The sequence below is a fragment of the Condylura cristata genome, unplaced genomic scaffold, assembly GCF_000260355.1.
Source record: "Condylura cristata isolate star-nosed mole 26May11 unplaced genomic scaffold, ConCri1.0 scaffold00002, whole genome shotgun sequence".
Classification (NCBI taxonomy): domain Eukaryota; kingdom Metazoa; phylum Chordata; class Mammalia; order Eulipotyphla; family Talpidae; genus Condylura; species Condylura cristata.
Genome location: NW_004567103.1, coordinates 12,133,876 through 12,146,475, shown reverse-complemented (window position 1 = coordinate 12,146,475; position 12,600 = coordinate 12,133,876). Strand labels below are relative to the sequence as shown.

At 45.6% G+C, this 12,600-nt stretch overlaps 1 protein-coding gene across 1 annotated transcript in view; it reads right to left on the bottom strand.

The window, feature by feature from the left end:
* Positions 1-8,112: 8,112 nt before the first annotated feature.
* LOC101636724 (regulated endocrine-specific protein 18-like) overlaps positions 8,113-12,600 on the bottom strand; it is a 6,830-nt gene continuing 2,342 nt past the window's right edge. The window contains exons 2-7 of the mRNA XM_012725248.1: positions 11,570-11,756; positions 10,424-10,556; positions 10,191-10,230; positions 9,937-10,075; positions 8,565-8,632; positions 8,113-8,273 (exon numbers count right to left, since the gene is read on the bottom strand). Coding sequence (XP_012580702.1) covers positions 8,223-8,273; positions 8,565-8,632; positions 9,937-10,075; positions 10,191-10,230; positions 10,424-10,556; positions 11,570-11,756 — 618 coding nt within the window. The 3' untranslated portion in view covers positions 8,113-8,222. The remainder of the gene's footprint in view (positions 8,274-8,564; positions 8,633-9,936; positions 10,076-10,190; positions 10,231-10,423; positions 10,557-11,569; positions 11,757-12,600) is intronic.

The window sequence follows — 12,600 nt, the reverse complement described above, 5'->3', positions numbered from 1 at the left end:
CCAAAATGTCATTGTGACAACTAACCAAATTTGCCATAATTTCCTCATATTTAACCCTCAGTTCATATTTAAATTCCTCAGTTTCCAAAAATACTTCTTTTCCAGCTGTTTTGTTCAACCTAGAGTCAAAACCACCATTTGTTCGGTTGTTTCATAATTGTCTTTAAATTACTATAGACACTGCTCCTCATCCCTCCATTTTTTACTTTGCCTTGCTGAAGGGACCAAATTCTTTTTAAGAATTTGGGAGTTGTCTGAATGTTTCCTTGTAATATCTTGCTCTACGTAAAATGTTTTGGCTTTCCCCTGTAAGCTAGAAATTGATTGGAACAGGCTAACAGAAGTCATGGGTCTGTCATAGGTGACACATGTGGTCCTAGTGGGTGCTGCCCCAGGCTGTCAACTGTGTTGTTCCAGGATGTGCATATTTGATTGTCCCACACTTAGCAGAGCCAACATTCATCAATGGTTTATGGTGAAGAGTCAGATCACTGAATTTAAAGTCATGTTTTCCTCTTGTGACCAGTATATAGTCCATGGGATGATATTTTGACACTGAGAATATCTACCTAATGGTTTTCCCATTTATTGAGGACTCTAGTCTAAATTACTTTATTAGAGATTGAAAATGGTGATTTCCCCCCAATGCTATCATTTCTTTGACATTTGCCACCTGGTACTATTTCCAAGGAACTTTCATCAGTTGGAGTCCAATTCCAGCTAGAAAGAGAATGCACCATCTTAGTGCATTCTTTCTCTTTTACAACTCTTTGAAAATTAATGAGCTGATACAAAAAATTACCTCCAACAGTGACAAACAAGTTTCAAAAAAGTTTTATGATTTTTCTTATGTGAGCACTACTGTGGAAGTATGGATTTATGTATACTCAATGTGTCTCCATCAGTTGTTTTTGATGTTCAAATTGTGCTAGGGGCATCATTAAAAGATCCTTTAGGGCCCTCCCTGGTGGTGCAGTGTGTTAAAGTGCAGCAGTGCAAGCTGGCCGCAGCCACTTCAGTGTGAGTTCGATCCCTAGTCCTGGAGGTGACCCACATGGTGCAGCAGACCTCTCCTGACCTTCCTGCTGCTCCCCTCAGCAGTGCACTTCATTAGTCAGCCTGTTCTGCTCCCCAATCTGTCTCTAGTAAATCCTCTCACTGCTCCTGTACTTCTGACCTGTACACCAGTTCTGTATGCATAAATAAATAAATCTTTTTTTTTAAAGTCCCTTTAAACAGACTCTGGTGTTCCTTTGAAATGTCACTGAAAGTTCCTTTGCTTTCTGTCACTCCCAGATGTTCTAGGCCCCCCCCCTTTTTTTTTAACTCAAACAGGGAAGCAGCCATTCCTCCAGAAAGACTTGGTAGTTTTTAGCTAGAAATAGACCATTAACAGCACTAAGGAAGCCTTACTCTGTTTCCTAGTCATTACCTCCTGAAGTAACCATTATCCATTCTCTGGTTCATCATGTTTCTTTATAATTTATAAAACTGTAAGCAACAAAATGTGACTTTTGAATTATCCTCAGTCTTGGTGATCATGAGTAGTATTGCTACTTATAGCCTTGTACATGCTTCCTCTTGCACATGTGTGCCAGGGAAGCCGGCTCAAACACAACTTCTCAGGGAGGGAGCTGGGATATGAAGGGAATAATTTTCCTCATTTCTCCTCTGATGTCCTATGTATTCCCATGGTCCTGGTCAGGGGACAGTACAAAGGAAGAGGGAGTTCATTGAAGTAGTTCATGTAAGTCAGTATCCTGGGCAGAAAATTGGGTAAAGAGGGGCCCTCCCTGGTGGTGCAGGAGTTAGGATGTAGCACTGCAAGCAGGCTGTAGCCACTTTAATGTGAGTTCAATCCCCGGCCCAGAGGTGACCCACATGGCGCAGCAGACCTCTCGTGTGTCACCCACTGCTCCTGCAGCAGTGTACTTCATCGACTTGCCTATTCTGCTCCCCACTCTGTCTCTGGGGAAGCCTCTCGCCACCCCTGCACTTCTGACCTGTACCCCAGTTCCATATGCATAAATAAATAAATATTTTTTTAAAAAGAAAAGAAAATTGGGTAAAGATAGGGCAAACTTAAGGTATTTTCTTACTTGATCCTCTTTCCATCACTTTAGTTTTTTTTTTTAAAGAAATCAACTGCTAGCATAATTGTAGATAACTTATCTTTTATTGTCAACAGTTTCACAGGACTATGACTATGGGGAGATTATTTTTTAAGATTATTTATTTATGCATACAGAACTGGGGTACAGGCCAGAGGTGCAGGGCAGGGGGTGAGAGGATTCACCAGGGACAGTTTAGGGAGCAGAACAGACGGATCTACTGAAATACACTGCTGAGGGGAGCAGTGGGCAGGTCAGGAGAGGTCTGCCTCCCTTGTGTGTCAGCTCCTTGGCTGGGGATCAAACTTGCACTGCAGTGACTGTGATAGCTTCATAGTGCTGCACTCTAACCCATTGCATCACCAGGGAGAGCCCACAAATAAGAAGTTTAACGAAGGATCTATTTATGAAAGTATGGGCAGGTAAAAGAATATAAATCTTTGTCAACTCATAGACAACCATGGAGAGAACCAGAGGAATATACACAGGAACATCTCTTTGGGCCTCTCACATGTTGTCAGTACTTGGCCAAATTCATCCAAAAGTCAGCTAGATCTCAACTTTTTTTCTTATACAGCGGAATAATATCCCACTGTGTATTTATGCCATATCTTCTTTCTCCACTCACCATTTGGAGATTTTCCAACTGTCTTTCTGTTATTAACTTCCAGTATAATTCCATTGTGGTCTAGGAACGTATTTTGCATGGCTTCTACTCTTCCACATTTAAGTGTGGTCTATCTTGATGAAAGTACTATGTGAACTTGAGAAGAATGAGTATTTGGCTGTTGTTGCATAGAGTATTCTAAATGTCGATTAAGTCAAGGTGATTGATAGTTCTGTTCAGAGCTGGAAAACCCAATCATCTGTATCTTTATTGGTTTTCTGCCTGCTTGATCTATCAATTACTGTCAAAAGGATATTGAAGTCTCAAAACTATGAAAAGAATTTTTTCTAGCTCTCTTTGTTTTTTTGTTTTTTTTTTTTGCCTCATATATTTTGAGAAATTTGATTCTTTCTATCTCATTTTCTGTGATTTCTAGTTCCTGGTTAAAAATTACAATCAGACAGCTATATGCTTGAACATAGTAACCACAGTTCTTTTGCACTAGAATAACTGGGTTTTGGTTATCTATTGTGTAGAGCATAATATTTGAAAAATTAGTAGAAGTGATTTAAAATCTTAGAAAGGCTTCATTGAGTTGTGCAAATGCTTACGATTAACAGCAATTTGGTAGAATCTTAATCCATTTTAAGACCATGGTGATTCGATCTGAGCAAGGGCTGATTTACTTCCCTTGAACCTTCTTCCTAGGCTTTGCTTCTTTGCCTCAGGCCAAAACCAAAAGCAATTTGGTAGACTGCTTTTCACAGGTGCTGGACACTGACAGCTACTCCTCTGGCTCCCTAAGCTGTCAAATTAGTCTTCCATCTGCTTTTTAGGATGAAAAATCTCCTCAGTCCAAAGTGACCCTGGCTATTAGGTTTACCATATGTGGCTTCTGCTCCTTTCCCAGCTATCGATCTGGGTCAGTTCCTTTTCACTCTCCTGCTAGCTCTGTGGTGTTTTATTATTATTATTATTAAAGATTTATTTATTTATGCATACAGAACTGGGGTACAGGTCAGAGGTGTGGGGGCTGTGAGAGGCTTCACCAGCAACAGAGTGGGGAGTAGAACAGACAATCGATGAAGTACACTGCTGAGGGGAGCAGCCGGAAGACAAGAGAGGTCTGCCGAGCCATGTGGGTCACCTCCAGGGTGGGGATCGAACTCATGCTGAAGTGGCTTTAGCTTCTTAGTGCTGTGCTTTAACCCACTGTGCCACCAGGGAGGGTCCTCCTAGATATTTTAAAGAAGAATAATTTGGACAATTTCTCATCCAGTTAAAAAAAATCTATTAGACACTGCTTACTGCTCCATCTTGCACCTTCTTGAGTTCTCTTTCAACCCCAGCCATTAATGCATCCACCAGCTACAAGCAGGTGTAATCTGACATGCCTCACCTGTACAGCTAATCTGTTACCACAGCATTAGAGCCCCATGGGAATCTGTTTTGACAGTCTCGTCATGACAAGCCTGGAAGTATGAGGAAGTCAGTTTCCTGTAGTGCAGCCCCTTCCCCAGTGGGGATGGAGCCCACAGAGAACTTTCTTTTTCTCTATTGCAGAAGATAGATTGTGAGGTACACGGTATATAATACTTTAAGAGAAAGCCCAGAAGAACTGAACTCAGTTGCCCACAACTCACTGATGCCCCTTCAACTTACTCTCCAGGCTCTCTGGTCCACTCTTTCCAGTCTCCCTCTTCTTGCAGCCTAAACAACCTCTATGCCAGCACTTACCTAAGGTTTTGATCAGACTGAGCCAAATTGTCTCTTTTAGGTAAAATATTACAAATTAGGGCCCTCCCTGGTGGCGCAGCGGGTTAAAGCGCAGCACTAAGAAGCTAAAGCCACTTCCACATGAGTTCAATCCCTGCCCTGGAGGTGACCACATGGCGCGGCAGACCTCTCCTGACCTGCCCGCTGCTCCCCTCAGCAGTGTACTTCATCAATCTGCCTATTCTGCTCCCCACTCTGTCTCTGGTGAATCCTCTCATCACCCCTGAGCCTCTGGCCTGTACCCAGTTCTGTATGCAGAAATAAATAAATCTTTAAAAATATATATCACAAATTACTCCAGGTGCTTTTACTAAAAGCAGAATTACAAACAAAACTTATAGGAGACATTGTAGTATCCTTAAGCCTGATGAAAATAAGCAGGTACCCAGTGGAAAAGTAGTGAGCTAGGAGAGAAATACTGTTTTGGTGTCGCTGAACAAGAACACCTCCGTTTCCTTCCCCTTAATCAACCCTAGTCAATATCTGTAACATCATTATTCACCCAGGCAGGATATCTCTAAATTCCGTGATGGATCCTCTCTCCAAAAAATCCAGCCATCTGCATTAATTCCCTGGGGCTAGTGTAACAAAGTACCATAAACTCATTAGCTTAAAAACAGAAATCTATCTTCTCACAGTTCTGGAGACAAGAAGTCTGAAATCAAGATATTAGCTGGTTTAACACCTTCTGGGGCCTTCTCTTTGGCTTGAAGATGGCCATCCGTGTCCTCTGTCTCATCACATTGTCTTCTATGTGTGTGTGTCTGGCTCCAGATTTCTGACAAGGACACCTCGTCATATTGGATAGGACCCATCTGAAAGACCTCATCTTAATTTTACTGGCTACATCTGCAACGGCCTCATTCTAAATCAGGTCCCATTCTAAGATGTCAGAGATTAGAGTTCATACAAATGTTGGGGGACAGGATTCAATCTATAACAGTTGCCAAGGCCTCTTCATTCATCCTTCAAAAATCTCTCTCGTATATGTCCTCTTTCACTCAAGCTCAAGTCCTTGTGTGGCAAACACCCACCATTTTATCTCTCTCTCTCTCTCTCTCTCTCTCTCTCTCTCTCTCTCTCTCTATCTATCTATCTATCTATCTATTGCTCCATTGCACTGAAACACACTGCTAGGAGAAGCAGTGGGCGAGGCAGGAACAGTCTCCTGAGCGCTCCCCCCACCACCTGCCATTTTAAACAGTCTTTCTAGAATATACCCATTCTTTTCCCACTCCGTTATCCATCTTGGTACTGAAATGTAAGGTTATTTTTTAAAGCAGCTTTCACTGTCTTGCTCCCCCATCAAAAAAACCTCCAGTGGCTCTCCATTTTCTATCAAATAACAAAGTTCAATAATTTAGCCCGTGCCTCTGCAATAACAACTTAAATTTATCTTCCTCTCTAAAAACGCCCATCTTGTACCTATTAATTCTGTTCCAGAATAATCAGGTTTTTCTGAACACTCCCTATCCATGTTACCTTTGTAAGCTTTACCAGGAAACAACAGATGTTAGGGTGGTTGGGGAATGGGCTGCCTCTGTGTCAGAGACAGGACACTGTGGGTGCCGGTAACTACATATGAGAGAGCCCAAGAGCTTGAAGCTTTTGGGCACATTTTGGGAAATATGAGTAGGGCTGGGTTTCTGGAGCAAATAGGTGGTGGCCTGGAGAAAACACTGCAGGACGAGAGGGAGTCTCTTGAATGCTCAATGCACCAGATAAATTGCTTGGACTTTTCCCTGTAAACAGAGGGTTAGTAAATGATTAACAAGAAATGCTGCAGTAGTGAACATATTTCTTATTTACAACTACCCTCTACCCCCAGGCCTGTAAGGTTGTCCAGGCTTAGTTTGAGTTGCTCTAAAAGCAGACTCAGACAAACACTTGGGTGCAGGTAGTTTGTGTGGAAGATGATCCCAGAAGTCAGAAGTGAGAGGTCTGGTGAGTTGAAGAAGGGAGAAAAGTCAGCCATGTTGTATTTTTAATCATCATAATTATCATCATGGATGACTGAGCTGCTTCTCACTGGGGCCTGTTAAGTGACCACGCTGTATACTCCTGAGAATTAAGTGTCCTCCAAAGACTGAAAGAATCTGGGTATTTTTGTATTAAATTAAGCCCTTAATGGATTGGGAGTTGCCCAGGGTGTGTTAAACCCCAGGTGCATGAGGCCCATCTGGGTCTAGGTAGGTAAGTTCTCCTGGTATTCTGGAAAACTCACAGGACAAGGAGAAGTGAGTCCTGGGGCTTGAGGTGGGAAGTTGTTAGTGACATGGGAACTGTCTACCTGCAGCCACAAGAGGTGGCCCAGGGGCCTGGGCAGGCCACCTGCTGCTTCCAACCCTGTGCACTCCTGTGGAGTGACCCTAGGTGCATACGGCTACTTCCCTGGCTCTGCAAGGCCTTTGAGGGCAAGAACCAGACACACAGAGGCTGAGCAAGTAAAGCACAGGGTTGCAGACAGGCTTGCACATGACTGGAAAGGCAGGCGGGAAATGGGACCGACTGGTAGGGAGCGCCTGAGTCAGTGAGAACTCGGTATTGAAGAGTATGACCTAGTGTGGGGTTTAGCTACACCCCAAACTCAACGCAGAGAGGGGAGATGGTGAGAACAGCAGCATGACTGATTATCAGTATGGTCTAGGAATAGTCACTTACTTACTCTGGGTTGCTGCTACATGGGTGAGATGTGTAGCCAAAATCCAAAAAGCCATTCCTTAGAGGAACTAAATCTTGTTTCAAGCCCATTTGCTTACACCTTTGAGTCCTCTCAGAGAAGCAGAAAGCTTTGCAAATAGAACATTCTGGTGTCTGGTTGGACTGAGCTACGGTGTGGTCACATGATCAGGTCAGGTTCCCTGAGCCCTTGTAAGATTCTAAGCTACCAGGACCAAACAAGCAAGAGCCATAACGTGTAAATATGGGGGGTGGGGGGGGGCGGGGGGAGCTCCCTGGTGTTGCAGGGGTTGAAGTCTCAGCATTATCAAGCTGGCCTCAGCCCCTGAGGCTGGCACACTAGTTCAATCCCCAGCCAGGAAGATGACCCACATGGCACAGCAGACCTCTCCTGTCTCCCCGCTGCTCCCCTCACAGTGTATTGCAGTAGATCCACCTGTTCTGCTCCCTGCTTTGTCTCTGGTGAATCTTCTCACCCCCTGCACCTCTGGCCTATACCCCATTTTTTGTATGCATAAATAAATAAAAATAGGAATCTTAAAATCAAACAAAAAGCCATGTGTATGTGTGCATGTTGACTACAGCACTCCTCTGTAAACTCCTGGGAGCTGGATGTTTGGGGACACCCTGGCAAAGGTCTTAATGCTGGAGGTGGAAACCCTCACAGGGACCAGGCCTGACATGGAAGAATGGGCACTGGGACCACACGGCACTTCTGGGTGTGGGTGCAAAAGGCGGCCTTTTCAGGGGTAGTCCCACCCTCGCTTTCCCCACTGCAGGAAAGATCACTGGAAGGAAAACAAGACAGAACTCAGCCTTCTGCCAGCACCAGCTTCTGCTCTCTCCTCACCCCCTACCCACCCCAGCTCCACTCTTCTATTTCCTAGAGATGCTAGCCAGGTCCAAACCCTACCATTCTACCTCAGAAAGAGTCACAGAAAGTGTCTACACGGATGTCCACTTTAATGATTCAGATTTGGGTCATGCTGGAACAGCCTCTCTGGAGGGCAAGGGGAGGGTACTAGGACAGAGAGGCTTTGCACAATGTCTCAGTCAGCTACAAGGTTGCGGCCCGCCATGGAGGGAGGCTTAAAGAAATCCTAAAACAAGAAGAAACAATGGGTTGGAGTCAGCATGTGGGGAGGTGACCCCTCTCTTTCCTCCTCTCCTGCCCCCAAATACTTCAGTGCCTATCTGTTCCAGTAAGGTCGCCAGCTGAGTGCCCACCCCCTTGCTCCAAGCCCCAACAGACACCCCATGATTTTCCCTTAGACGTGGGCTCCAGGCTGGAGAATTGTAGCTCCCAGCCACCCCCCCACAGCGGGGTTGCCTCCCCAGGATGACTGCCTTGACCCAACAACCAACCCAGGCTTAGGAATTCCAGTTCCTACCTCATGGGGGTGAGGACCAGCTTCCTTGGGGAGCACAGGGGCTAGAAGCCCCCCAAGGTGCAGGCTGCCTGTGGATGAAGGTGTTAGCTTCACTGTCCAGACCCCTCAGTCTTCCCAGGACCCAGATGACTGGCTCTTTACAAGTCTGTTTTCATCTTGCTCTCTGCATAACCCACCCCTAGCATCACTAGAGTGGCCTTTAAAAACCGTTGATCACATGATGACATTCAAGTGTTCTCAGCTTACTTGCAGCTGCACTTAAAATCCCAAACTTTGACCACGCTCTACGAGACTGTTTTTGGTCAGTTCTGGGCCTGCTTTCTGCCTTATCTTTTCCCACTGATGGTTCTGCTTACATGCCAAAGGTCCCTGAGTGACAGCTTTTGCACCATGTCTCTCTGCCTGGGGTGGCCTTTGTATCTTCTGGTTTCCATTTTCTTGTAACTTAGGACTTAGTCTCCAAACACTTGTCAGTGTGAAGGAGTCTGCTGCTTGGGACAGCCCAGCACCAGGCGTGCAGGGCTTGCTGGAGTCTGAGAAGGGCAGGGCCATGCCGAAGAAGAGGCTGGGACTTGTGGGAACTGCTCTGTCCGGGCACATGAACCTGCCCTGCAGCCTTCACCAGTAAATAAGCCCCTTGACCAGTCTCAGCCCCAATTTCTCATCTATAAAGGTGATGGGAATGTTCGGTGGGTGATTTTCAATCTGGACAATGAACAGTTGAAGCACGCTGAATGCCTCAGAGTCTCACTCAGGTCACTTCTACAGGACACAGAATACAGCAAGGGTGCATGAGGTGGGTGGGTGCCGAGTGTGAAGGCATCTGGCCTGATCCTCTCATTTATCCAAGAAGCTTTGCTATTATTTCATACATACAAGGGAGTGTGTGAAGAAAAGGAGGGTCTTGGGCCCTCCCTGGTGGCACAACAGGTTAAAGTGCAACACTATGAAGCCATCCACAGCCACTGCATCACCACTAGGGAGCTGACCCACATGGCGCGGCAGAACTCTCCTGACCAGCCCGCTGCTCCCCTTGGGTGTGTGTATCTGTCGATCTTCCTACTCTGCTCCCTGCCCTGTCTCTGATGAAGCCTCGCACCCCTCCCTGCCGCCCACCCCCATACCTCTGGTCCAGTTCTTGTATGCATAAATAAAGAAATCTTAAAAAAAAAAAAGGAGAGTCTTTCATTTAATTTTGAAAACTGCCATTTACAATGAGTATATTAAATCTATACTTATACATGATCTTATGGCTCATTGCGTCCTTAGTGGCTCTCTGCACCTGCCTTGTACCTCCACTCTCTCATATGGATACCCACAGGTCATCTTTATCCATTCATACATCAATACCCATTCCCTCCTTCATACCTACCTCCCTCATTTAAGCGTGATCGCAACCTCAGGAAAATTGAGCCCCTCACCTTGACAGGCTTGGCCACCTCCCGTTTCAGGGCATTTGAAACCACTTTGGAGCTAGAGCACTGATCCCTGTTCACCTTGGACACTGGGCTCTGTGAGAAAGGAAGCCAGGGGTCAGGAAGGAGGCAGCAAAGGGCACCCCAGAGGGAAAGAGATGGCATTCAAAGGTAGGGATTTAAAATTCTCAAGACGACATTCGAGTCTCACCTTGGGGAACAGGAGTCGGAGTTTCCCCTCATGCTTGCTCCTGGAAGAGACAGAGATGATTAGCAGGACGCCGCCTTGCTAACACCCACTCACTCTTCCTTGGCAGACATCACTAAAGTCTCATAGAGCTGTTTTCTGCAGATCTCAGGCAATATTAATATTCATCAACACCCATCCCAGCTCTACTCCATCTGCCCACCAGAGAGCATGGACTGACCACAGGCCTTACATACCTCACTCCAGTGTTTTTGGTGGTAAAGGCTGCCTGCCCATCCCTCAGACATGGATCTTGGGGGTGGGGTCGGCTGATGTGCTCCATCTCCTGGGTCATCATGTTCTGAGTGATGTCATCTTTCCAGAACAAACCTGAAGAGTGAAAGGATGCAGTGCATTGACTCCCGGGACATTCTGGCCCATTGTAGGGACTAGAGTGAGATTAACACTTCCCCAGTTTCCCAACTAGATAAACAATTACAATCTGTGGTGAGAATTAAATGAGATGGTATATAAAAGTTGCTTAGCACTGTGCTTGGCATGAAATAATCATTCAACTAGGATCAAAATTGCATTCTCTTAGTTGATTCAATTTATATTATTGTAGAATTAAATGAAAGTAGGGATGTAAAGGGTGCTTAGAAATTCTAACACAGCTGCCTGAATTCAAACTGTGGTATATCAGCATCTCCAGCAAAGCTTGTTAAAATGCAGATTGCTGCTGTTCCTCTAGAATTTCTGATTCAGAAATTCAGTAGGTCTGCATAGAGCTCAAGAATTAGCATTTCTAGCAATTCTGTGCTGATGCTGATGGTCCAGTCATGCACTTCGAGAGTCACCTCTGAAGGCATTATTCACATTCTAGGTATCAGTAGCAGCAGAAGTAATATTAACTCAAGGCAGATTTCCTATCCAATCTCTTCATTCATAAAACTGCTCTAAGAAATGGCCAGCATCTTTCTCCAAGGGACTGTCCTTTTCCTTTCACTCCTCCCCTCTAATTGTCATGTATTTTGTTTTGCTTCCTACTGAGAGGATGACCTACTGAGAATGTGTGTTTTCTCCTGACCAAGGATTCCTGGTTCTGGAAAAACTCAAGATAATTCTAGGGGCTGGCTAGCCCCAAGGAGTTGGATGCTGGTCTTTTCCAGGGGCATCTTCTCAAGCTCCTGCTGGGTTTTTATTCAAGGGCAAACAGCCCACTCCTGCAAACTCTGCCCCTCCCTTTGAGCTCAACTCCTTCTCCATGAGGTGAATATAACAGGGAAGTTTCTAGTAGATATCCTGAGGAAGAAAGTCTCAGATCAAATGGCCCTTCCTTAAGCCCTCCCACCTCCCTACTCCTCAGTGGGAGACCCTAGCCTCTCTTCTTCACCTCTACTCACCTTGAGGCACAATCTGCTGGAGTACAACTCGCAAATGCCGGAAGAATGGGCTGGTAAATCCTTGGAGGGGCCAGAGCTGCCCGAACCCCACTTGGCCCTGACCCTCTAAGGGCAAAATAGTGCTGTCAGCATGGAGCTTGGCTGTAAAGCTCCCAAATTCCAGCTGAAGAAAAGTAGTTTCCTTCCACTATTACCACTGGATTCTCTGGTATCTGCTCCTCTCACCAAGCCCTCTCTTTTTCATCCCCCCTCCCCATCTGTCCTGTTCTTTAGCTTCTGCACCTTGTTCACCTCAAATACTGATTTCTGGTTAAGAAGAAAGCTTACAAAGAGCAGCCTGTGGAGGTTCAATTAATTAGAAATGCAGAAAAGACACACATTGAATTGATAAGCAGGTGAACGGATCGGGGGAGGGGAAAGAGGAAAGCCTCTGCAGTCAGGGGGAGACTGGAATAGGCCTGGAGTCCTTGTGGTATATAGAGAGTCTTTGGGTGTTTGGAAAGCCAGGGGGGAAGGGTAGGAATGAGGGATGAAAATACCTAATGCTCTACTCTACACACCTTCCCTTATTCCAGTGAGGAAGTAGATGGGGTACGGTCGGAAGAGAGCTCAGGGTTCTTTTTCTATAGCCAATCGTTGTTATTTACAAACAGATTTTAAGTCAAGGAAATTCTCCCCATTTAAATTCATCCTATTATCAATTGTCTGGCTTTGGATAACAGTAGAACTGCCAGCTACTGAGAAGGGAAAGAGCTTCGGGAAGAGGAGATCTTTTTCTGAAGCAGTGCTCCAAAGGGAAAAGTGGTGAGCTGGAATAGACTGGACAAGACCCTCGGCGCGACTGGAGCTGTCCGTGGTGCTGACATTTGGCCTACCCCCGGTTGGAGGTTCTCTGGGAGATAAAGACCTAGGCACCTCCACAAGGCTTCCCATTCTAACCTTTTCCAACGAACGCCCCGCCCCTCCTATTATCAGCCCACAGGCCTCCTCCCACAGTCCTTCTCTAGTCTCTGCTTTGGCCTCTAAATCCG